Source organism: Mustela erminea, chromosome 2 (assembly GCF_009829155.1).
Source record: "Mustela erminea isolate mMusErm1 chromosome 2, mMusErm1.Pri, whole genome shotgun sequence".
Lineage (NCBI taxonomy): Eukaryota > Metazoa > Chordata > Mammalia > Carnivora > Mustelidae > Mustela > Mustela erminea.
The window spans coordinates 48,185,796-48,213,602 of record NC_045615.1 but is presented as its reverse complement, the minus strand read 5'-3'; the positions used below and the strand labels follow the sequence as shown (position 1 = coordinate 48,213,602).

The 27,807-nt window shown below is 37.0% G+C and overlaps 1 protein-coding gene across 4 annotated transcripts in view; it reads left to right on the top strand.

The window, feature by feature from the left end:
* FAM13A (family with sequence similarity 13 member A) overlaps window positions 1-27,807 on the top strand; it is a 356,989-nt gene that overhangs the window by 27,388 nt on the left and 301,794 nt on the right. For all 4 annotated transcript variants that reach the window (XM_032332873.1, XM_032332872.1, XM_032332871.1 and 1 more), the window contains exon 2: window positions 26,676-26,865. In XM_032332873.1, coding sequence (XP_032188764.1) covers window positions 26,709-26,865 — 157 coding nt within the window. In that variant the 5' untranslated portion in view covers window positions 26,676-26,708. The remainder of the gene's footprint in view (window positions 1-26,675; window positions 26,866-27,807) is intronic.

The window sequence follows — 27,807 nt, the reverse complement described above, 5'->3', positions numbered from 1 at the left end:
TGTCTTCTGTGGACCCCACGGGGCTGAGGAGAGGCCTGCTGCCCTCCTGCTTCTGAGGAGATGTTTACGTGATTCTGTCTTTACTTTCTGGGAGGTGGGGGAAGGTTCCTTACTTTATGTCCGTTTGAATAGATAGGAATTTAACAGCGTTTTGGGCAGCTTTCAGCATTTTTTGTCTACTTGCCTTTCCCAAAAAGATGAAGGGAGATGCCTGCCTGCGGGAGTTTACTCGGCTCAGTCAGCTTGATTTAAAAGTCGAGCACTCTCCAGCGTTTCAGACTTTGTTGTTCAGAATGCGTAAAACAGGAATGTTTAATGGCAGTTACTGGAAAAATCTAGTGGCTAGCTGGAGAAAGAATTAAACGAACCATTAATTTGTGTCTTCTGAGTTTGTGTATGACCTTTTTCTAGTCACATTTTTGTTTTCAATTAGTAATGCTAGAGTTTCTGTTTCAGCATGGTTGCTGAAAGGGACTGGGAAAGAGCTTGTTTGGTACTCGTTTGTGAATCCTTAACTGACTGTAAAAATTTCTGGTCGTTACAATGTAGAAGCATCAGTAACTAACACCGATGTAAGATCCATGGGAAAATGTGTATACTTCTAAGGCTGAATTAATGGATTTCAAAAGCAGTTCTGTTGCTGCTTATATATAACTTTTTGTAGTGGCCAGGTATTGTGAATCATACATATCACAGAATGCTGGGGTTTAAATTTTTATTCAGTGTGTAGAAAATGCGTGTATATTTAGCATACTTATATTTCAAGCTGGTGTTGTATTCCAAGAGAGCATTGTTATTTGTCTCTAAATGAGCTACGTGAGAAGTACCTTATTCTTTATTATTCTTAACCACTCACTTTTGTATCATTACATTAGGTTCGACCTCTTCCCTCCCCTTCCTTTAAGTTTCAGAAATGGCTGCAATTTATTGTAGCTTTGGATGGCATCCTAATATTTGTATAGAAATATCTGGGCAATTTTTTACACATATGCCCCAAATGATCACCAGATTGTCCCACAGACTGAATTTTCTTGGTAAAACTCCCTCACTTACGCGCCTGGAACTTTTCGGTACCCTGTGTCCTTGTCTGGGTGTCTCTGGTCCTTTTAGTCCTGAGGCTTGGAGCATCCAGATGTCTATGTGGTTATCTTCCCAGTCTTATAAAACACTTCAGGACTGGAAATGTGTGGCATGTGAGGCAGCAGGGCGACCTATTTGTTAGGAGATTTGCAGTCATCTCTGATTAGATCCTTATTTCTTGCCTGCAAGAAATCCTTATTTCTTGGCCTGCATGCATTGATCTCTACCTTGACTGAAATGCAGGAAGACCCATGTAGGAAACTCTATGTTTTTCCTTATTTTAATCCAGAGTATACACAAAATTTCATTAAGGTGGATACAAAAATCATACAATTTAAAAGATTATTCGCTGTAGTAGAGGAGCACTAGACCGAGAGGAGTTCTCGATCTTTCCCATTCTTAAACTTTAGGTTAGTTAGCCTTTGCGCTCTATCCCAGTTCTTAGGAGCAAATGTTTGTTTTCATTTAGTGTAGTGTTTCTGGAAAAACACAGCTATTGGAGAACAAAAATTTTTTTAATGTTTCTGGCAGAAAAGTGAGAATTAATCAAATAAAACATAGGGGCTAGTATACTTGTTTTTAGTTTGGGACTTCTTTACCTAGACATTTATGTTAGCAACTGTCAGGTATCCTGCTACTGAAGATAATTATTGTTGTTGTTGTTTAAGAATTTTATTTTATTTAAATTCAGTTAATTAACATATGGTGTCTTATCAGTTTCAGGGGTAGAGTTCAGTGACTCATCAGTTGCATAGAACACCCAGTGCTCGTTGCATCATATGCCCTCCTTAATGCCCATCACCCAATTTCCTCATCCTCTACCCTTCTCCCCTCCAGCAACCCTCAATTTATTTCCTAGAGTTAAGAGTCTCTTACGGTTTGTCTCCCTCTCTGATTTTGTCTTGTTTTTCCCTTCCTGACCCTATGATCCTCTGTGCTATTTCTTATGTTCCACATGTGAGTGAAATACTATACTTGTCTTTCTCTGCTTGACTTATTTCATTTAGTATAGTACGCTCTAGCTCTGTCCACATTGTTGCAAAGGTCAAGCTTTAATTTTTTGACATCTGAGTAATATTCCAGTGTGTGTGTGTGTGTTCACCATGAGAAATAGTTGTTCTTTAGACCAAAAGAGTGTCAGATATTTGTAGTGTGTGCACGCATGCATCTATATGTTGACATGGGACAGACTATTTCAAAGACACTCCATTTCTGTGTTCCTTGACTAACCACCTTTTTCTTCCTCATTCCTTTTATCTCTTCCATATTACTAGTGCTGCTAGTAAAACCACACTGGGCTCAAAATTTTATTTGTACTACTACTCATATTTATGAAGAAGTTGTACCTTCTTCACTATTAACATCTATTTTTTCTTCAATAAACCACATCCAGGGAAATGAAAACGATGCCTGCCAGTTAATATTGCCTTACTCTCTTCTAGTTTTAAAGGTCACTTAGGTGAGATGATTCAAGATCTCAAAGTCTTGAGTCTTCCAGACCTCTCGCGCCTCCTGCTGTTCTGTCTAACGTGGCTTCTGCGTGTTTTGAGGCAGGTGGGTTGAGAGTGGGAGCTGGCATATTCTAATGGCTGGAGAAAGAGGGGCCTAGAGTACATGCCTGTTGATTCTTACTCTCTGGATATTTTGTCTGTGGTGAGTTCAGGTATCAGACCTTTGGCGAATTGATGGACAAGTTCTGTTGGTATCATCAGGGCCCTGCAGTCCACTCCTCCTGACACCTCCAACTTTTGTTGGTGCTGGGAATAATTCCAAGGGTATCCTTAGCCTTTGTCCCTAACTTGAGCCCCTCCACTCCTGTAGTCTCAACACCCAGTGTCCTCAGCTACCTTACATCTATCCCATCATGCAGGCAGGAGCTATGGTCTTGGTACAGAAAGGCTCACAAACCATATTAAGATATTCTGGTCACAGATTTATTGAGTCACTTTGCAGCACAAAGCAGGGAGGGAAAGATCAGCTAGGCTTACCTATGTAGAAAGGGTTTCAGTGGGATGAAAGGTGCATATTCTGAGTCCTGTGTTACATAACATTCATCTGTCCTGTCTTTCATCTTCTCTACCACATCAGTCTTTCCTGACCACAACAGATTTTACAAAGACCAGTATTGAATGGGAGCAAGGTCCCCAGCAGATGGGGAACTTGCTTGCTTTATCATCAGAGGCAAGTGTGCCCAGTTATAGCTGTAACTTGCTAATATACTCCTGAACAACTATGTATTTTTATCACATATCTCAGGCAGACTGTACATGGGGCCGGCATTAGTGTAATCAATGGGTAACTGATTTAAGACATGAATATTTGGTGTCTCATAAATGTTAGATGCCTAAGTTAGTTCTTCTCTCTCTATTTAATTATCTATGTTGACTGTCTACCATGCTATCTCCTTACTTATTGTTAATACTTAGTTATACTTCTCCTCATTGATAGTTTCTCTTTGTTCTCTATTTAGCCAAACTGAATTTTCTTACCTAATATTTGTTTGTTGTATTATTCAAGTTCAAGTTCCAAACCCATCATAGTCATCTTTGTTGTTTCTACTTTGACGTTTGGTTCCAAATTCATCCCACACAGACTACGTTTAGGTTTCTTAAATGTCACGATGAGTTTCTTCACTTTTTCCCCCACCTCCTGTGTTTTTTTGTCTTTGTTTTGTTTGTTTAGAGTTTTAGAAAGAATATGGGCTTTGGAGCTAGGCACACCTGAGCTTCGATCTTGGTTCTGTTATCACTTTACTCTGATCTTAGACATTACTAAGCAGTATGCTTTCTTGATAGTTTATTTTAAAGAGCTTTCACCATTTTGTTCATCTTCCTTGACTTATATTAATTAGTCTTACTAGCAGACAGTAAAGTTTGGACACAAGGTGTCATATCTTACTTGTATCTCTTACCTATTGCTCAGGGCTAGGATGTAGTTGTTAAATAAATGTTAGGTTTTGCAGTTTCACCTCTCTTTTCTGTGCTAATGCATGACTTAAATGTATTTTACTTTATTTTTTTTAAAGATTTTATTTATTTGACCGAGACAAAAAGCACGTGCTTGGGAGCACAAGCAGGCTCCCCGCTGAGCAGGGAGCGCAATGCCCATTCGATTCATGACCCTGGGATCATGACCTGAGCCAACTGCTTAACCGACTGAGTCACTCAGGCACCCCTATCATATTTTATTTTTAAATGGATCTTTTGAAGACCTTCCAAAAGCTAAAGGCATGTCTGCAAAGGGATTCTGTCTTTGATGGTGCTTTTGTGATAATAGCACAGTTTTCCATTTATGGGAATGAGCAACATAATTGTAAGTATTTTGTACTTTTGAGTCTCCCAACTGAACAGCACATTAATTTTCTTACTATCAAGCTGCATGCAGTCAATGCAGGTGTAACTCTGCACATCATTCCATCTGAGATGATGTGTAGGCTGGTCAGGGCATAGCCTTCCCTGCATGTAATCTGCTTTATTCAGGGTAATTAACACCGAGTGACCCAACAGGAAAATCCTGAAAGATATCTCAGTAGCTCAGGGAAACAGATGAATTTGTAGATTACTCAAAATCTGATGCAGGTTGACAGACTCTGTGCTCGTCCGGTGACTCCAGTATCCAGGCTGCCTCCATTCTGTGAAACAGTTGCCATTTCAGCATGTGACCACGTATCCCCTGGTTTATATCAGGGAAGAAAGGAGATGGAGGAGGCATGCATGCTTTTACCTGCCTCATTCTGGAAGTGATTCGTTTCTCTTCTCAAAGTTCATTGATTTGAACTAGTCATATATGGCCGTTTAAGCAAAGGTGGTTTGGAAATGTAGAGAAATATCTCGTGGAATATTTATAAACACTATCTCTGGCCCATAACCTAAATTGCTTAAATCAGAGGGAAATGTATGCTCCATGACTGGGATAAAGCCATCAGTCTCTAATTCCCCTACTGAATATAAACAGGAAATCAGACACCCCAGGTGCTGCTGACAAATATCTTATCTATGGATCAAGAGGGAAGGCAGCTTTAGGATAACTTAATACATCAGTGAATGGCAGAACAGTGCTGACATTCATGAGCCACTGAATCTACCAGCTCAGAATCTTTCCTTCCCCTGAACTCCTTTGTATTAGTATAATGGCATAATAAATGTCCTTATTATTTTAGCCAGTTTGAACTAGAATTTCAATTACTTGCAGTTAAAACATCTTAACTGAGACACTTCATCATGTAACGGCTTGCTGTGCAATGGTCTGAGGAAGCTTGTCGTGAACTGGAATGAAGCAGGGTTAGAAGGCAGGACACATGGCTTTGAATCTTGGCTCAGCCACTTACTGGTTGTTTGACCCTGAGCAAGATCCTCAACCTCTCTCTTTTCTTACCTATTAAAGAAGGATAATAGCCTAAATTGGATTATTATGAGAATCAAATAAAACTGTACTGTAAAAATACATTGATAACTTCATAAGAACATTATCTTTATTATGTGGCAGCCTATTTTATTATCTTAAGGTGGTTTCTGTACTACTGTCATTATGGGTGGATTTTACTTCTTCACAATAAAAAGAATTCTGTGATCTGAAGGGACTGTTGATATTATTGAATTTAGACCAAATTTTAAACAGGATTAAACTTTTAGTTTTGATTTTTTTCTACAATAAACCAATGAGATATTATAGGACGACAAGATTACCAGTAAGCAGGGGGCACCTGGGTGGCTCAGTGGGTTAAGCCGCTGCCTTCAGCTCAGGTCATGATCCCAGGGTCCTGGGATCGAGCCTCACATCGGGCTCTCTGCTCAGCAGGGAGCCTGCCTCCTCCTCCTCTCTCTCTGCCTGCCTCTCTGCCTACTTCTGATCTGTCTGTCAAATAAATAAAAATCTTTAAAAAAAAAATTATTAAAAAAAAAAAAAGATTACCAGTAAGCAAATAAAGGCATGTACATTTTCCTTTGCAAATCTGAATTGCATTGCAGGAAGTATTTTCATCTCTGCCATACAGAATTCAAAAATCAAACAAAATCATAGTCAAGTTTAGTGTCTGAGTATCAGTAAATTCCAGAAGTATTTAGGTTGCTTATTTCTGGGTCAGGTTCTTTGAAGCACAGTTGGTTGTGTGTATTGGTTTAATGTCCATCTACAGAAGATTATATGGAAGCTTCCGTGACAGTGGTGAATAATGCAGAGGAGCATGAAGTAGCATATAAACATAGTGAAAGAATGGGGTAATTGGGCAAAGGAGACTTGCTAAGATAATAAATTACATTAATTCTGATCTAAAATCTTAAAGCGGATTTGGGCAAATGAAATTCTAAAGATAAGAAGCTTGTGTCCAATAGTTTCTGAACTAGCAACTGTAAGGAAGCCAGCTTGAGTTTTTACCTGTAACCGTGGATTTCCACTGGTTTATAAAGAGGTATGCAAGTAATAGCATAATTAAGTTTATTTAAGTTATATAACTAAATATTTGAGTTTGTGTAACTAGCAGGTAGATTGGAGATTTTAAAAAGATTTATCATTCACAATGCTTAGTTTATGGAAAGGATTGTACAACTTCAGATTATTAACAGCTACTTCAGGACTGTTAAGGTTGGAGGGTCTACCATATTGGATATTAACAGAAATTAAAACCGTTTAATAATAATGGCTGGCTACTCGGAGAAAAGTAATTGCTGGATTTCTTCTTTACTCTTTAAACTACAGACACAATAAGAATATAAATACCAAAGTGAAACCATAAAACAATAATTTGGGATCAAGGAATGTCTTTGGAAAGGAGAACCAAATGAGAAACCCTAATGAAAAAGACTGGTGAATTTTTCTGACAGATAACTAAAATGTCTGCACAATCCCAAATTGCATAAACACAATTCCAAAAGAAAACTAGTAAAGATATTTACAACATACATGATTACAAAAATTAGTCTTTTGAATATAGAAAAATTTGTACAAATCAGTAAGAAAAAGAAAACAAGCCATTAGGAAATGAACCAAAGCTTATGAGTAGGGGGTTCACAAATAATACAAGTACTAATAGACATAAGAAAATTGTTCAGTCTCATTCATAGTTAAATATGAGCAAACTTTAAAGTGTTTATATTATCCAGGGATGTCAGAAGAATCTTACATGCTTTTGATCAAGCTGTAAACCATTGGAGCATCTTTGTAGGGCAATGTGGCAGTATGTGTCAAAATGTATACTTTGTATACATGTTGATCTAGCAATCTCATCTCTAGCAATTTATCTTACAGGTGATTGTACAATTGTGTAAAAATGCTTGCAAGAATGTTCCTTGCTAGGGCACCTGAGTGGCTCAGTGGGTTAAAGCCTCTACCTTCGGCTCGGGTCATGATCCCAGGGTCCTGGGATCGAGCCCTGCATCAGGCTCTCTGCTCAGTGGGGAGCCTGCTTCCCCTTTTCTCTCTGCCTGCCTCTCTGCCTACTTGTGACCTCTATCTGCCAAATAAATAAATAAAATCTTAAAAAAAAAAAAAAGAATGTTCCTTGCTAAAATCTTGTAATAGCAAGAACTATAAATTAGTAAATATTAGTAAATCAGATCAGTTAAATCAATTACAGTATCTCTAGATAATGTAATACTAAACAGCTGTATCTGCCAATATGGAAGGATCTCCAAAATTGATCAAGTAGCAAAAAGAGGGTGCATGAATACACAATAATATAGTTACAGTTGCCTTTTTTTTTTTTTTTTTTTAAAGATTTGATTTATTTGACAGGTAGAGAAGGAACACAAGCAGGGGGAGTGGGAGAGGGAAAGCAGGCTTCCTCCTGAGCAGGGAGCCCAATGTAGGGCTCGATCCCAGGACCCTGGGATAATGACCTGAACCAAAGGCAGACACTTAACAACTGAGCCACCCTTAATGCCCATCACCCAGTTACCCCATGCCCCCCCCCCCACCTCTCCTCCAGCAACCCTCAGTTTGTTTCCTACACTTACAAGTCTCTCATGGTTTTTCTCCCTCTCTAATGACTTCCCATTCAGTTTTTCCTCCCTTTCCCTATGATCCTCTGCACCGTTTCTCATATTCCACATATGAGTGAAACCATATGATAATTGTTGATTGACTTATTTTGCTCAGCATAATACTCTCCAGTTCCATCCACATTGATGTAAATGGTAAGTATTCATCCTTTCTGATGGCTGAGTAATATCCCATTGTATCTATACCACATCTTCTTTATCCATTCATCTGTCGATGGACAGCTGGGCTCTTTCCATAGTTTGGCTATTGTGGACATTGCTGCTATAAACATTGGGGTGCAGGTACCTCTTTGGATCACTACATTTGTATCTTTGGGCTAAATACCTAGTAGTGCAATTGCTGGGTCAGAGATAGCTTAATTTTTAACTTCTTGAGGAAACGCCGTGCTGTTTTCTAGAGTGGCTGTACCAGCTTGCATTCCCACGAATAGTGTAAGTGGGTTCCCCTTTCTCCATATCCTCATGAACATTTGTTGTTCCCTCTCTTGTTAATTTTAACCATTCTGACTGATGTGAGTTGGTATCTCATTATGGTTTTGATTTGTATTTCCCTGATGTCAAGTGATATGGAACATTTTTTCATGTGTCTGTTGGCCATTTGCATGTCCTCTTTGGAGAAATGTTTGTTTATGTCTTCTGTCCATTTCTTGATGGGATTATTTGTATTGAGCTTGGTAAGTTCTTTATAGATCTTAGATACTAGCCCTTTATCTGATATGTCACATTTGGGCTATTTCCTACTGTTATGAATAATGCTGTGTTAGGATAGTACCCATGAGTGAAATTGCTGGATGATATACTAAATTTATGTTTAATGTTTTTTTAAAAGGTTTTAATTTATTTATTTGACAGAGAGAGACACAACAAAAGAGGGAATGCAAGCAGGGGGAGGGCAGAGGAAGAAGCAGGCTTCCTGCTGAGCAGGGAGCCAAATGTGGGGCTCGATCCCAGGATGCTGGGATCATGACCTGAGCTGAAGGCAGCCACTTAATGACTGGGCCACCCAGGCGTCTCTATGTTTAATATTTTAAGAAAATGCCAAATATTTTCCAAAATGACTGCACCATTTTACATGCTGGTCATCAGTAGGAAAATCCCAGTTTCTACACACACTTGTCAGCGTAAGATATTGTTACTCTTCTATTATTATAGCAGTTCTAGTGAATTTGTAGTGTTGTTTAATGACTAATAATGTGGGACATTTTTCATAAAAATTTTCCTGTTCATATATCTTTTTTGGTTAAATATCTGTCCATATCTTATGTCCTTTTTTTAAAAAATTGGGTTGTTGGTTCTTACTGCATTTTAAGAATTCTTTTTGTATATTATGATACAAGTCCTTTCTCAGATACATGACCCACGAGGAGTGGAGGTTTTGTTTTGTCTTTCAGATTAATTCAGCCAGAACCAAAACTGCTGGTTTCATTACTGTTGTGCCAATCCCACCAGGGGTGTAGGAAGGGTTTGGAGTAGGCCCAGGCAAGCGTGCCACAAGCTCCCATTACTCTTCACTAAACTTAATCATTTTTTCACGAATAAGTGTCTCCCGATTTGTTTTTTTTGTTGTTGTTGTTTTGTTTTTGTTTTTGTTTTTTTGGCCTTTGGTTAGTTTCTAGATCCCTGAAATGATGGTTTTTACCATTTTGTCCAGCTTTGTATTTGTGTTGGAAGTGTGTCTATCACTGGAAGTTAGCAGTAGGTCTTGACCTCATTTTATGTAGAAAATTCAACTTTTTGTAATTACCTTTTATTTTTCTTGCTATAATAGTGATATATGTCTAGGGTATAAATTTTAAGAAATAAGTAACAAGGAGAAAATAAGATTCCATAACAGTAATACGTACCATGTTTGCTTACATCCTATAGTTTTTCTATGAGTTTATAAAAACTTTTAAAAACAGATTAGACTTGATATTAGTTTATAGTAGTCTATACTACCTCCTGCAAATAACAGTATATTGTGAATATATAGAGGTCTGCTTTGTATAAGATAGGAGTCTTGCTCACCATTACTTGCCCCTCCCCTGTCTTTGGGAGTCTAGACTAAAAGAGGACAGCCTGGGAAGAAGCCCCAGTTTTTCTTAGGCATTGCCAAATTGGCCTCCAGAAATTTTAATCAGTTTACATCCACTGCTTTTTACCAATTTTTTCTCTTTTCAAAAAAATTTCCATGAATAGAAAGGATGGTAAATAGCATTACATTGTTTTTGCCTACCTTTGATTACTATGATCGTCACCATCTCCTGAGAATATCTATTCTGTCTTTAGAAGTGATTATTATTTCTTCTTTGTATGTCTTAAAAATCTGTTTCCAGATAGCTACCATTCACTCTCTGGTTTTGTCCTCTGAACCACATGACTGCTCTTTCAAAATTCGAAAGTATTTCAACCCCAAATCTTCCTGTTTGAGTATAATCATAGAAGGTTTTTCATTCCTTCCTCATATAACATGGTTCATTTTTTTAAAATTATGAACTTTTAAATTGTTTTACCTTTTTTCACTTTATTTTATTTTATTTTATTTCAGTGTTCCAAAATTCATTTTTTATGTTCCATGCTTGCTTTTAAAAATTTTTTAAATTTTAAAAATTTCTTCATTTGTCACTTCATCAAAGCCTCCCCAGCCATTTATTAATTGGTTAAAGTTTGTTCTCTGGTGGTTTTCTCAAGGAAGGTTCAAGTATTCTTAGCTTTTGTATATTCAAACTATAGCGTTTTAGATAAAGGACAGCTTGCCTGGTTATTGAACTTGGCTCCTGCAGTCTTTTCTTAAATATATATTTTTAAGATTTTCTTTATTTATTTGACAGAGATCACAAGTAGGCAGAGCAGCAGGCAGAGAGAGAGGGGGGGATGCAGGCTCCCTGCTGAGCAGAGAGCCTGAAGTGGGGCTCGATCCCAGGACCTGGGGTCACAACCCTAGCTGAAGGCAGAGGCTTAACCCACTGAGCCACCCAGGCGCCCCTTTCCTTAAATATTTTTAAGTCTTGTTCTGTTGTCTTCTGACATTAAATACTGCAATCTCTAAGTTTGAGGCTATTCGTTTTATTTTTTCCTTATTATGATATGATATTTTCCCTGGCTGCCCAAGGGACTCTTTGTTATTGTTAGTCTAGTAATTTCCCTAGAATAGATCTTCATGTGAACTGTTCTGAGTCTAAGGTGTGTCTTTTCAGTTTGTAGATTCGGGGCTTCTGCTGAAACATAGTTTTTGTGAATTATATCTTTAGGTATTCTACTCCATTATTTGTTTTTTTTCTTTGGAGACTCCAATAACCCTATATTGGGACTCATTAAAACTGATATCTTTAATTATCTCTTAAAACCCTGTCATTCTTGGCTAAAATTAACAAGTCAGGAAATGACAGATGCTGGCACGGATGCGGAGAAAGGGGAACCCTCCTACACTGTTGGTGGGAATGCAAGCTGGTGCAACCACTCTGGAAAACAACATGGAGGTTCCTCAAAATGTTGAAAATAGAACTACCCTATGATCCAGCAATAGCACTACTGGGTATTTACCCTAAAGATACAAACACAATCCGAAGGGGCACGTGCACCCGAATGTTTATAGCATCAATATCTACAATAGCCAAACTATGGAAAGAACCTAGATGTCCATCAACAGATGAAGGATAAAGAAGATGTGGTATATATACACAATGGAATACTATGCAGTCATCAAAAGAAATGAAATCTTGCCATTTGCGACGAGGTGGATGGAACTAGAGGGTATCATGCTTAGCGAAATAAGTCAAGCGGAGAAAGACAACTATCATATGATCTCCCTGATATGAGGAAGTGGAGATGCAACATGGGGGGTTTAAGGGGATAGGAGAAGAATAAATGAAACAAGATGGGATTGGGAGGGAGACAAACCATAAGTGACTCTGAATCTCACAAAACAAACTGAGGGTTGCTGGGGGGAGGGGGATTGGGAGAAGGAGGGTGGGGTTATGGACATTGGGGAGGGTATGTGCTATGGTGAGTGCTGTGAAGTGTGTAAACCTGGCAATTCACAGACCTGTACCCCTGGGGATAAAAATATATTATATTTTTATAAAAAAAATAAAATAAAAAATTAAAAAAAATATTTAAATTTAAAAAACCCCTGTCATTCTTTTTTTAATGTTTCATTATGTCTACTTTTCTCATTTTTGTCCTCTCTTTCCCTTACTATGCTGTTAACAGATACTCTCCTTTGTGCTCTTGATAATTTAGTCTTCATTTCTGAAATTTTTTTTTTCTTGTCTTTTCCTTTTCTTCCCTTCATGGTTCTGCCAGTTTCCATTTCACATTCTCCTATGGACTGATTATCTCTTCCCTAAATTTTTACATTTCAGCTTTGTAATCAATTCAATTCGTAATCAATTCATTTAGTTTTTTTTTTATTATTTTTTTATTTTTTTTTAAGATTTTATTTATTTATTTGACAGAGAGAAATCACAAGTAGATGGAGAGGCAGGCAGAGAGAGAGAGAGAGGGAACAGGCTCCCTGCTGAGCAGAGAGCCCAATGCGGGACTCGATCCCAAGACCATGAGATCATGACCTGAGCCGAAGGCAGCGGCTTACTTAACCCACTGAGCCACCCAGGCGCCCCATTTAGTTTTATTTTGATTGTGGTAAAATATGCATAACATAAAACTCATTAAACTTAGCATTTTAACCATTTTTTGAAATACAGTTCTGTGGCATTAGAGCATTCACGAAGTTGTGTAACAGTTATGATTATCCACTTCCAGAACTTCGCATCATTTTCATCCTAAACTTTGTACCCCTTAAATATCTGCCCATTCCCTTCTTTGCCCCCTGGCCCCTAGTAACTGCTCTTCTATTTCCAGTCTCTATGAATCTGCCTCTCCTAGATATCTCATAAGTAGAAACATGGAATTTTTGTTTGGTTTTGTTTGTTTATTTGGTTTATTTCACTCTGATACTGTTTTCAAACTTCATCGATGTTATAGCATGTGTCAGAATTTCATTCCTTTATAAAACTGAATAATATTCCACTGTGTATACACATACTGCATTTTATTCATCTGTTGATGGACATTTGGACAGTGTTTACTTTTTGGTCATTAGGGATAATGCTGCTGTGAACATAGGTTTATAAGTATCTTGAGTCCTTGGCTTTCAGGAATATATCCAGAAGTGAAATTGCTGGATCACATGGGAAGTTTTATATTTAACTTTGTGAGGAACCACCAGTTTTCCTTAGAGTACAATTGTTACATTGCCACCAGTGACGTATGAAGGCTCCAGGTTTTTCACATCCTAGTCAGGACTAGTTTTCTGGGTTTTTGTTGTTGTTGTTATTTGTTTTCATTTTTGTTTTTTAATAACCATCTTAGTGGATGTAAAGCAGTATCTCACTATGGTTTTTGTTTAGTTTTCGTTAAATTGCAGAATGATTCTGATGTGGTTTTGTCTTTTTTTTTTAATGTCACATCTTTTTAAAAAGTTTTCATTTAAATTCCAGTTGACACAGTGTTATACTATCTTCAGATGTACAATGTAATGATTTGTCACTTCCATACAATATCCTGTACTCCTCACAAGTGCCCTCCTTAATCCCCATCACCTATTTAACCCCCACCCCCAAACACCTCCCCTCCAGTAACCATCAGTTTGTTTTCTATAGTTAAGAATTTGTTTTTTGGTTTGCCTCTCTCATTTTTTCCCTTACTCTTTTGTTTTCTAAATGCCACACATGAGTGAAATCATATGGTATTTCTCTTTCCCTGATTCCCTGATTGACTTATTTCACTTAGGATAATACACTTTACTTCCATCCATGTCATTGCAAATGGCAAGATTTCATTCTTTTCTGTGGTTGAGTAATACCACATTGTGTATGTATACCATTCTTTATTCATTCATTAGTCAATGGACACTTGGAGTGTTTCCATAATTTAGCTACTGTAGAAAATGCTGCTATAAAAATTGGAGTACATGTATACCTTTAAATTAGTATTTTTGTATTCTTTGGGTAAATATCTAGAGTGCAATTACTGGATTTTAGCATAAATCTATTTTTAACTTTTTGAGGAACCTCCATATTGTTTTCCAGAGTGTTTTCTACCAACAGTATAAAGAGGGTTCTCTTTTGTCCACATCCTCATCAAAATCTGTTGTTTCTTGTGTTGATTTTAGCCATTCTGACATGAGTGAGATGATATCTCATTCTAGTTTTGATTTGTAGTTCCCTGATGATGTTGAGCATCTTTTCATGTGTCTCTTGGCTGTCGTATATTTTCTTTGGAAAAATGTCTATTCATGTCTTCTGCCCATTTTTAATTGGATTGTTCATTTTTGGAGGGTGTTGAGTTTGATAAGATCTCTGTAGACTTCAATACTAATTCTTTATCAGATATGTGATTTGGAAATATCTTCTCCCATTCTGTAGGTTGCCTTTAAATTTTGTTGATCATTTCCTTCATCAAAATATTTTGATGCAATCCCAATAGTTTACTTCTGCTTTTGTTTCCCTTGCTTCAGGAGACATATCTAGAAAGAAGTTGGTATGGCTGATGTCAAAGTGGTTACTGCTTGTGATCACTGTGGTTTTGATTGATATTTCCCTATTGAACATTTTTATATTGTCTGTAAAGAAATATCTGTTCAGCTTCTTTGCCCATTTTTAAAGTGGGTTGTTTGGTTTTTTCGTTGTTGAGTGGTAGGCATTATCTTGTTACTGCCTGTCTTTTGGTATCATTTCTTTATTCATTTTGTTAATTCTGTTTGTTAGATTACAGTTTCCATCTGCTTCTTGGTAAGGGTTTTGTGATGAGTTATTTCAGGAAAGTCATGATGCTTTTTAATACTTTTTTAAAGAACTATCTCCATATAGTTTTTGGTAATGTTACTTTTTTCTTATTCATATTTCAGTGAGATGGATTTTTGTGATATCAGTAGCAAGAGGTTCCTGTGCAGTGTATTGATGGGGGGCCAATACAGCTTTTCAAGTTACACAGCCCTGGCACTCCCTCTATTGTTACCAAAAGGACTATTTTCTTAAGCATGGCCCTTGTTTGGCCATCTCTGTTTTGCCTCTCCTAAGTGATCCTGAGTCAGGAGGGCTCTATTGTCTTTTCTCCATAAACTTGCTCTCCAAGGGAATTTAACCTATGGTGATGTAAGTGGTGTATTTTTCTAGTGCTTCCTGATATCTGCCCCTTGTCCCTACTTTCTGCATCTTCTTTGTCCTCTTTGTTTAAGCAGTTAAGCCCCATTCAGCTCCCTCTCAAAGTATATTCTATCTTTAAAGAAAAATCGTAGGAGAGTTTAAAGACCTTTCAGTGCTGTGTTCCTACTGGCTCTCTCTAAACACCTCATAGTGCTGTTAGGATATCTACTGTATGCTTCCTGCCCCATCTTCACCTTTAGCATCACTTACATACAAATTGGAGTTTACAGTTTTTCTCTCATGTTACTTTTCTTCATCCTCTTCTTAATCCGTGTGGTTTCAGGAGAAGTGATAGAATTTGCAAGATTTTTACTGGGTTTGTTTTTACTGGTTTCTTGAACATTTCAAAAATATGAGATAACATATGGACTTATCTTTTTAATCTTTTTAGCCTGAATTGTAGACATTAGTTGAATTTCCTTGTGAGATACAAGATGATCTAAGATATTTTTAAGTACAGTTTATTTGCGTAGAGAAATCAGGTTTTTAAAAACATTTCTCTTGATTAAACCTGACTTTTCTATAAATGTATAAAGATTCTTAAATCTTAATTTTTTTCCATCATAGACCTCCTTGGAGATTATGATGTTTTTAATTGAGGTATGATTGATATGTAGGACATTATGTTAGTTTCAAGTATACAATGGAATGATTCAGTATTTTCATACTTTGCAGCATGATTGCTGTAGTAAGTCTAGTCTGTCACCATACTTAAAAATTCTCATCACAAGGGGCGCCTGGGTGGCTCAGTGGTTTGGGCTGCTGCCTTCGGCTCGGGTCATGATCTCAGGGTCCTGGGATTGAGCCCCGCATCGGGCTCCCTGCTCCGCAGGAAGCCTGCTTCCCTCTCTCTCTCTCTCTCTCTGCCTGCCTCTCTGCCTACTTGTGATCTCTGTCTGTCAAATAAATAAATAAAATCTTAAAAAAAAAAAATTCTCATCACAAAAAAAATTTTGTGATTGAGATATTGTCTTTTAGCAACTTCCAAAGATGCAGTATTATTAATTGTAGCCACCATGCAGTACTTCACATCCCTCTGACCTAATTATTTTATAGCTGGATTTGTACTGTTTGGTCTCCCTTCACCCATTTGGCTCACCTCTGCATGCCTTTTCTAGCAGCCACCAGTCTGTTCTCTGTATCTATGGACTTGGTTGCTTGTTTGTTTAGATTCCACTGTAAAAGTTTGTTTGGATTCACAGGGTATTTGTCTTTTTCCTTCTGACTTATTTACCATAATGCCCTTAGGGTCCGTCCATATTATCAAAGATGGAAAGGTTTTATTCAGTCTTAGGGCTAAATATTCCACTGTGTGTGTGTGTGTGTGTGTGTGTGTGTGTGTGTGTAAACATATGTGTATATATGTGTATATCTATATTTATGTAGATATACATATAAGTACAAATAACGCTTTCTTTTATCCATTCATTCTTTGATGGACATTAGATTGTTTCCATGTCTTGGCTACTGCATATAATGTTCCAGTGAACACAGGGTGCACATATCTTTTTTGAATTAGTGTTTTTGTCTTCTTTGGATAAATACCCAGAAGTAAAATTGCTGGATCATGCAGTAGTTCTGTTTTTAGTTTTGAGGAACCTTTTCCTCAAAAAGAGTTTGAGGAACTCTTTTCCATAGTAGCTGCGCCAATTTAAAATCCCCCCAAAAGAAAACAAGGCTTACCTTCTCACATTTTTGCCAGCACTTAGCTCTATTTTATAATATCCACTCTAACAGCTGTGAGGTGACAGCTTGTTGTGGTTTGATTTTCATTTCTCTGATTGATGATATTGAGCATCTTTCCAAAAAACTGTTGGCTATTGGTTTTTCTTTGGAAGAATGTTTATTCAGATCTTCTGCCCATTTTTTAGTGAGATTTTTTTGTTGTTGTTTTTTTGTTTTTGCTAGTAAGATGTATGAACTCTTCATACATTTTAGATATTAACCTCTTTTCAGATACAATTTGCAAATATTTTCTCTCATTAATTAGGTTGCCTTTTTATTTTGTTAATGGTTTCCTTTGCTGTGCGGAAGCTTTTTAGTTTGGTGTAGTCCCACTTACTTACTTTTGCTTTTGTTGGCTTTGCTTTTGGTATCAAATCCAAAGAAATTATTGCTAAGAGTGATGTCAAGGGGCTTACTGCCTATGTTTCCTTCTAGGAGTTTTACGGTTTCTGGTCTTATGTTCAAGCTTTTAATCCATTTTGAATTAATTTTTGTGCATTGTATAATATAGTAGTCCTGTTTCATTCTTTAGTATGTGGCTGTCTAGTTTTTCCAACATCACTTATTGAAGAAACTGTCCTTTCCCATTGTATATTCTTGGCTCCTGTGTTGTAAATTAATTCATCAAATATGTGTGGATTTATTTCTGGCTCTCTATTCTGTTAGATTGATCTATGTGTTTTTAATAGTGTCAATACCACACTATTTTCATTACTATAGCTTTGTAATATAGTTTGAAATTAGGGAGCATGCTGCCTCCAGCTTTGTTCTTCCTCAAGATTGCTTTGGCTATTTGGGACTTTTGTAGCTGCATACAAGTTTTAGAGTTATTTGTTCTAATTCCACGAAAAATGCTATTGGAATTTTGATGGGATTTGCATTGAATCTGTAGATTGCTTTTGGGTAGTATAGACACTTTAACAATATTCTCGTGATACCTGAGCATGGGTTATTTTTTCATTCATTTGTGTCAACTTTATGCTTTCTAAAAGTAGAATGTTTCATGTATTTTGTTGGATTCATTAGCCATGGATTCTAGCTTAAGAACTATTATTTAGTCTTACAAACCATGTAGATATCGATAGATTGTCTAAGGATAACTAATAAGATACCCCTCAACTGCTTTGATTTTTAGAATTAACAAGCTAGATTTGGAAAAAACTGTTTTATAGAATGCTCTTTATTTCCTTAACAACAAATCTTCAATAAATGTTGAAATTCTGACATTGTTATTTGTAACTGGATTTTCCCCCTTAAGTTTACAAAAAAAAAAAAAAGTATAAAGATAAGTATTCTGAGTGAACTCTATGATCTCCTCAGGGTACAAGTCCCTTTTGTTTTTCTATTTTACTGTCCTAGAGCTTAGCTTCTAGTTTCTGGGTTGCTACATAGTCACAAGATGGCTACCAGGCCTTATCTGTGATCTCAACAGGGAACAGGGATATGGGTATCAGAAGGCTGTCCTCCTGTTTAATAAAAGGATTTTTTTTCTGGTGGTCCTAGCAATTTCCATTTGTATCTCATTGGCCAAACCTAGGTATATGGCCATCCATATCTATAAGGATATAATGCTGCAAGGAAGATGGTATATTTTAACTGGGTACTTTGTTCCTCATCCTATCAAGCAAAATCAGAGTTCTGTTAATGGGGAAGAACAAAAAAGATGACCCATTAGTAACCTATTACAAACTGTGCTACAGTGTCTTTTCAAAGAATTGGTTACCCCCAAAGAAATTCTTAACAGTTTTTATCATTGACTCTCTTCTAGTTGTGTGATAGGTACTTCGACATGCATCATCTTATTAAACTTTCTAACACTTTAAAGTAGGTGTTTTTATTGCATTTAATAGATAAGGACCCAGTCTTGGTGTAGATGAAAAATTTTATAAGCTCAATAGGCTGAAAGTGATGATGATTTTGCTTCAGTACTTGTCCTCCCAATGACCCCTAACTTGACTCAGCTATTAACGGCTGGACAGAGACCATGGGTCATTCTTATTGTTGCCTTTGCCTCTCTCCAAAGCTGCACATTTGGCCAGAGGCTGGCATTCCTGCTGAGAATACACAAGTCAGTGGCAAACAGGTTTTCAAACCCAAGGTACTCTAATTTCAGAGAGAGTGCTTTCCCAATGATCCAACACTATCCAAGTTAATATGATTGTCTGGGTCTCTGTGTAAGAATAACCCACAGTTGTTGTCATTATTTTTTAATTAGAATTTTAAGAAAATATGTTTCTTTCCCTCCTAATTCTACTGTCAAAATTGTGTTACTTTTTTTAGTAGGGAGTCTCTATGAGAGGTTCCTATTTTTCCCAATTTTTATTAGTAAAAAAAAACTCCAAGCACTCATAAAAGTTACAGGGATAGTAAAATAAACATTTCATATATTGTCCACTTAAATTTAAAAATTTGCTTTCTACTTTATTTGTGCCCACTCTTTCTCTGTGCATAAATACATAGCATATATATAAATATATACATATATATGAATACATTTTGTATTCGATTTTAAGGTATTTGAGGACTTAACACTATACCCCTACTTCAACATGCACTCATAAAAATAAAGAACGCTCTAAAGGTGAAATAAATTAGATCTTACACAATTTTGTTTTACTTAAAAACATTTATAGAAAGTCCATCTAATAATATACAACACATATCTAGATTTCTCCAATTGTCTCAAAGAGACAAGGCTTTTTTTTTTTTAAATCAAGAACCAATCAAGAAAAAAAAAAGAACCAATCAAGATACGTATATTACATTTAAAGTTTGTGTATTTTAATTCCTTTTAAATCTAGAATCAGTCTTTCCTTCGTGATACTGATATTTTGAAGAGTCCTGGCCAGTTGTCTGTTAGAATGTCCCTCATTTTGGATTTGTCTAGATTGTTTTCTCATGGTCTCTTCCACTTATTCTTTTAGCTTTTGTATTTCTTATAGACTATCAGATTTAGAGGCTATATTTACATCAGTTTAAACATTTGTGGCAAGAATACTTTATAAATGAGGTGTTCTGCATGTTACATCAGGAGCACACAATGTCAGGTCTTCTCATGATAAATTTGATTTTTTGAATTAAAGTGAATATACCTGGATATCAATTGTAAAGACAGCTTTTTTTTCCCCCTTGCAAAAACTGTGTGATCTTTGATGTTGTGAAGTTCCTGTTCTCCATCCATTTTTCACTTGACATTTTAGTGTCTATTCATAATCCTTGATAGGATCATTTGGTAAATGATTTGTGGAAGTTGATTTTTTTGATTTTGCTTTTTTTCCTATATTTGGCTGCAGGATTTTCTGCATGGAGAACGTTTACTTTAAAAACAAACAAACAAACAAAAAAACCTATTTATTTATTTATTTATTTATTTATTTATTTATTTGACAGACAGAGGTCACAAGTAGGCAGAGAGAGAGGAGGAAGCAGGCTTCCTGTGGAGCAGAAATCCTGATGTGGGGCTCGATCCCAGGACTCTGGGATCATGACCTGAGCTGAAGGCAGAGACTTTAACCCACTGAGCCACCCAGGTGCCCCCAAACCCTTCTCTTCTAAACCTCATTTTTATTTGCACAGTATATTATAATCACTTACAGTTGTTAGTCTTGGTGTTCCATCTATTCTAGATCTGGCCAGTAGGAGCCCGTTTAATCTGGCCCACAGTTCTTTTTGACATATCCTTTTAGTCCTTGACCATTCCCTTGCTTTCTGGAACAAGAAGTCTCAGGTTGATCTTTTGCTTTCCTTGGACTCTTTTTGTTTGGTGGTGGAATGGCTTTCTACTGTCCACATTCCTGGATAGATGTATTAGTTCTAGTCCCAATTCCAGAGAGTTTTAAGGCCCCTGGCTCCGAATTTAACTGGCGATGTAATCTGATTGTTCTTCAAAGTACCTTAAAATCTTGGTACTTAAATTCTTGGAGGATTGCTTTAGGGCAACATAAGCTATTGAGTTTAGTAGTCTCAAATTGATTTTCTATTAAGCTCTGCAAACAAAGAGCTACATGTAGTTGTTGTCCCCTTGGGTCCCTGTAAAACCAATATTGAAGGTTCTGGTACTGTGTCTTGGTTAAGAGCTCAAGTGCTGGAGCCAGACCACCTGGGGTTATGTTCTCTAAAACTTACTAGTCATGTAAACTTGGGCAGCTTCCTTTTTGTTTATGCCTTAGTCCTTGTCCCAGTGGGCAGGTAAACATGTCCACCGATAGGGTTGTTTTAAAATTTAGAGATGTTGATTTTAAAGTACTTACAAGAGAGCTGGCACACATCAGCACCCAGTGGATGTTAGCTATTCAAAAACTCATGGCTTCTGAACTCATCCCATTTATAAGATTGATAGGATTCTCTTTCTGTGTTTTAATATCAGAAATATTGATGTTGCTTCTGAGCATATCTGACTTTATTTTCCTGTTCCAAAAGGTTAGGACTTTTCTCATTTCTAACAAGGGCACTGGACTGCCCAGCATGTGCTTTTTGTCCTCACCACATCTTTTGTGGAGGCAGAATAAAGTGTCTGCCCTCTGGAATCAGATTGCTTTAGTGTGACTCTTTGATGTGACCTAGAGCACATTACTTAGATCCACTGTGTTTCTGTAAAATGGGGATCACAGAAGGCTCTTCCTTCCTAGTATTTCTTTTCCAGGGTTTAACAAGTGAAACCATCTCAAGTATCTGAAGCTATGACATGGTCAGAAAACTTCATATATGTTTGCTATCGTTATCCTTATCCTTCTGATTTTCTCTTAACTAAAATCGTGGTTTTCTATATGCTCTGACTTCTTTTATTTTTTTCAAAGTACTTTGATCAGGTGTCTGTGTCTGTTTGTCCATCTGCCTCAGAACATCTGGCTACCTTAAAGCCAAAGAAACTTCAGTAGCAGCTTATGGAGTGGATCACCACGTGGAAAGAACAGCTGAAGCACCGGTGTCAGGGCAGCTCAGGAACCATAGCAGCTCCAACAATGCAGGTGGCAAGAGTTAATCTAATGGTTAATTAACAGCTTGTGAGAACACTGCAGCTGGAACCAATTAGCTCTAGCCATTTTCTGTGCTTGTGACAATCCACTCAGGCTTCGGTGGCCTGCAAAAGAGAAAGGTCTGATGAATCTGGTAGGGAGCCTGAGGCTGGTTCTTGCTAAAGACAAGGTGGTCCTTTTCAGTGGCAGTCCCTGCAGAGTTATTCACAATAAGGCTATAGTCCTTACCCTAAAGACAGTAGTTAGGATATGTTACTAGAAAAAAAGGGGCAATGGGGAGAAGTGGAGACAAGGTGACCCCAAACCAACAAATACTTGATTAATGGTAATATACACAAAGCAAAGTTTAGAGAGTTAAGTTTGACTCAGAATATTTCAATTAGCCATTATTTTTAGCTTATTTTAAATCAAGAAAGGTAAGATACATGTTTGAAAAGGTAAAATTCCATAGATTTTTACATTTATAAAGCAGTAATGATATATCATTGTCTAAGAGTCCCAGACTATTTATGCAGAATTAATCATAAATGACTTTGTTTCTACAGTCACTTTATTTTTCCACTTTATTTATTTATTTGACAGAGAGAGAATGATCACAAGTAGGCAGAGACACAGGCAGAGAGAGGGGGGAAGCAGGCTCCCCACTGAGCAGAGAGCCCCATGCGGGGCTCGATCCAAGGACCTTGAGATCACAACCTGAGCTGAAGGCAGAGGCTTAACCCACTGAGCTACCCAGGCACCCCATCCAGAAGGGATCATTATATTTGCTATAAGCTGCTATAATATTTTTTAAATAACTTAGGTATAAACTACTGAGGTAGTATATAGTTTAGGCATAAACTACTGGTAACATTTCATTGCTTTCTGCTAGCTGATTTCTTCACCAACCAAGCTAGACTTTATTATATATTTGTGGTCACTGACAGATTGTGATGACTCTAGAAGTACAGTGGTTTTGTTTCATTGTGTTTTTTTTTTTTTTAAACATTATTTATTTTTAAAATGTTAACCTGAATTACTTACCAATTGAAAACAGAGATTCTTTCATTATGATTACATATAAATTTTCAGTGTGGTGCGGCTTTATATTGAGTAAACAGCTGGTTTAATTTGCAATCACTTCAGCATCTGTGAGGTCCATGCCTGGCTCTTCCTTGAAAACTTTCTAATCCGTAACACCAAGATTCCTTCTCTACACTGTCTACTAACAGGAGACTTAACCTGCTGTCTGCAGTTCTGACTAAAGGATAGAGTGAAGAGCAGGGGTGTTAGCAGAAAGAGCACTAATTCAAGGTGTTAAACCCAAGCATTTCCAAGAAAACCTTGACTTTCTAATAAAAGCTTGGGAATTCTGATACAGATGGAACAATTTTGTATATATGTATCATTCAGAAGTCATTCTTACATATTTTAGGATATTAGAGATATATAGAGAATAATTAGATTATCTGACTACCCACCAAACATGTCTTGACCACGATGCCTTCTTTTTTTTTTTTTTAATTTTTTATTTTTTATAAACATATATTTTTATCCCCAGGGGTACAGGTCTGTGAATCACCAGGTTTACACACTTCACAGCACTCACCAAAGCACATACCCTCCCCAATGTCCATAACCCCACCCCCTTCTCCCAACCCCCCTCCCCCCAGCAACCCTCAGTTTGTTTTGTGAGATTAAGAGTCACTTATGGTTTGTCTCCCTCCCAGTCCCATCTTGTTTCATTGATTCTTCTCCTACCCACTTAAGCCCCCATGTTGCATCATGCTTAGCGAAATAAGTCAAGCAGAGAAAGACAACTATCATATGACCACGATGCCTTCTTAAACAGCAAACTTTGGATGCACATTGAGTATAGAAATTATTGAGTGTATCTCCATTTTCTAAAGAAGAAATCAGGATAACTTCCTGGAAGAATAAGGATGATGGTGATGATGGTTGTAATGATTTGTAACAATCCATAATTAGTATGCCAAGTGCTCTTCTCATTCCTTTATGTATATGAATTCATTTCAGTCTCCTATATCCACACGAGAGAGGAAACCTTAGCATCAACATTTCAGATGGGGAAATAGGCACACAGAAGTCAAGTGATTTGTCCAAGGTTCACAGCGAATTAGAGCAGAATGAAACTTGAAACAGAAAGCCTGGTTCCATGCTCCAAAACACTATGCTGTATTGTCCCTATAAGAAAATAAGACAAAAGTAAGATAAAGTGTGCAGGATTTATAAAACCACATTGAGATACCACCCTACACCAGTCATAATGGCCAAAATCAGCAAGACCGTAAACAACAAGCGTTGGAGAGGATGTGGAGAAAGGGGAACCTTCCTACACTGTTGGTGGGAATGCAAGTTGGTACAGCCACTTTGGAAAACTGTGGAGATTCCTTAAGAAATTAAAAATAGAGCTACCCTATGACCCTGCAGTTGCACTTCTGGGTATTTACCCCAAAGATATAGATATAGTGAAAAGAAGGGCCATCTGTACCCCAATGTTCATAGCAGCCAAAGGCCACAGTTGTCAAACTGTGGAAAAGGCCAAGATGCCCTTCCAACGGTCGAATGGATAAAGAAGATATGCTCCATATATATAATGGAATATTACACCTCCATCAGAAAGGATGCATACCCAACTTTTGTATCAGTATGGATGGGACTGGAGGAGATTATGCTGAGTGAAATAAGTCAAGCAGAGAGAGTCAGTTATCGTATGGTTTCACTTACTTGTGGAGCATAAGGAATAACATGGAAGACATTGGGAGATGGAGAGGAGAAGTGCATTGGGGGAAATCGGAAGGGAAGACATGAGAGACTGTGGACTCTGAGAAACAAACTGAGGGTTTGGGAGGGGAGAGGGGTGGGGGCTGGGTGAGCCTGCTGGTGGGTATTAAGGAGGGCACATACTGCATGGAGCACTGGGTGTGGTGCATAAACAATGAATCTTGGAACACTGAAAAAAAATTTCTTTTTTAAATTTAAAAAAATCTATAGGATTTAACCTTATATTGCCAGCTGTTTTTAATGTGACATTTTGAGAGTATTTTCAAAGTTTCATTAATACTGGTTACTTTTTGGCTTCTTGCTCACCAGATACACCTGGTTGACTGAAATTTCTCATATGTTCAGCTGAAGGAGATTGATAGGTTTTTGATTCCTCACAAAAAATTATTAGCTATTATAAATTTGGCTTAATTGATAAATTAATAATTTCCTTAGCAATAGGTCATAGTTACTGCCCATACTAGTACTCTGTAGTAGCTAATACCATGATAAAATAATGTTAATAGATACTAAATCTGTAGTATTATCTATAATAATAAGTAGATACTAAATCTCTATTATAACTTTACATTTGCTGAATTTTCACTAGAAAAATCTGGCTTTCATATATGACGTACCAAAATAGGTAAACATCTCAATGGATGTTGGTTTGATTCTGTAGATTATAAGATCCAAAATCAAATTGAAAATACAGGGACCATACTCAAAATCAAGATTATAGAATTAACTTGGTCATTTCCTTGGGTCATATACAGAGTTGATTATAGTATGTTACTATAATTATATACAAACTGCACTAGGACATTAATATAAATCTCACTTTGAGAGGAACATGCACCTAGAGGAAGATGAAAGTTACTAGTTCTGTGACTTCTGCTAAATTACTTAACTCTGATCTTGGTTTCCTCAATTCTGAACTGGAGGCAAGGTTTCTACTTTTAGGTGGTAAGACTACAGGAGCTTGCACTTACAATATTTACACTTTGGTTGGTTGCTACATTCATTCTCAGAGAGTGAAAACTTCCTCTAATCCACTGCCTCTGTCCCCAGATAAGACAGTTTGCATTTTTCCAGCTTTTCAGTGTTTAGACTCATAAATACATAATGTTTATATAGCACACATGCTTTAAAAAGAAAATCCCTCATTTAGTTATAAAAGATAAAATTTAATATGGTATAATGTAATACTCCCTTAGAGTACAAATTTCCATTAAAAGAAACATTTTTTGTGGATTTTTCATTGTAGTGATAATTTGAATCAGTTAATTATAAGCTGCACTTTTTAACTTTATAATATGTACAGTCTTGTGAAAATGTTTAAATTGTGACTACCTGAGATGTTACCATTTCAGAGATGGAATATTTTGAACTTGAGTGAGAACTGAGCTGATTTTATGTGCCAAAATACTGAAGAGATAGTCACAGATGTAATTAAATCAGAGAAACAAATGTTCATTCTACTTAAGTGTAGTTTTTCTAAGTCTCCAAATTAAAGCTACTTTAAAATGACATCTAGATAGATTTTCATCTTCAGAAACCTCTTGTGGTTCTAGGATCTACATGGAGTTTCAGTGATCTTGTGTGAGTTTCTCTTCCGGTTAACCAGGTGCTTCTGGTCACACCCCCTGGTAACTGTAATAATCTATCTTAGCTACTGCAGTGTATTTATTGCTCCCTCCCTTAGCTACAGTTAAGTTGTGGCTTTAGGTTTCTCATTTTTCATTTCTTTTAACTATTCTATCAGTATATGCCATTTATAACACTGGGCAACCTGTGAGAGATTTTAGTAGTTTTGACTTGAGTAGAAGTAAAAATTAGTGAAGAACCCCTCCTATGGGTCTCCGGACGCTTGCATTTCAATTCAGGTAGCCATGCAACCTCCTGTGGTAAATATGACTGACTGCTCTTTTTTCTTTTGTTTTTTTAAGCAAAGTAAAGCAGCGGTTCGGCTGAAAGAAGACATGAAAAAGATAGTGGTGGTGCCACTAGATGACCCGAGGAGCTCGACCTATAAGAAGTTATTTGGAGTCAGTCTCCAAGATCTTCAGCAGCAGGGGCTCACGGAGAACGGCGTTCCAGCTATAGTGGGGACTATAGTGGAGTACCTGGTGAAGCATGGTAAGTCGCGGTTTCATTCTGTTGCATTTACTGTTCCTGTACACGAGAAGAAGGTTTCCATGTGAACTGCTTCACCGTGTGTTAGTATATTCCCTAAAATATCTTTCTTAGAATATCAAATTATGTAATACAGCTTTTCCTTTAAAAAGGACATTAAGAGCATTATTACGGTGTAATGTTATTTTGACACCACTGTTCAATTTACCATGAAACTGAATGTTTCTAATTTGGAATGATTCCTAGTTTTGAGTTCTAAAATTCACTGTTCTGGGGCACCTGGGTGGCTCAGTCGTTTAAGCCTCTGCCTTAGGCTCAGGTCATAATCCCAGAGTCCTGGGATCAGATTGCATGAGGCTCCCTGCTCAGTGGGAAGTCAGCTCCTCCCTGTCTCTGCTGCTCCCCCTGCTTGTGTGTGCATGTGCGTGTGTGTGCATGCTCTCTCTCTCTCTCTGTCAAATAAAATCTAAAAAAATAAAAATTAAATAAAATACACTGTTCTAACAATAGTGACTTCTCTTGATTCATTAGATTCCAACTGAGTAATTTTTAGTAAAACAAAACACTTCTGGGTTATCTTTTTCAGCTGAGTTCAATCCTGAATTTACCGGATGCCTTGATTGCTTTCATAAGCTCGGTAGGGATACTAAAAAAAGGGGGAAGAATTTTGGTATATAGCCTATTATGGGGGGTCATTTACTTTTGAAGTGATACAATTAAGCATGTAAAAAAGTTGGAGAATAATATAGTTCATTGAATGATAAAAAGATAAATCTGTTCTTAAGATCTATCTCACAGCTTTTTAAAGTGATTTAATTTAAAATGGGACTTAAAAACCTGGATGAGTAGAGAGAAAATTCTTCTATATCCCCTACATTCATGCTTTTCAAACTAGGGCAATATTATAGGAAAAATCCAAACTGCATAATAAATGTCAATAATCTT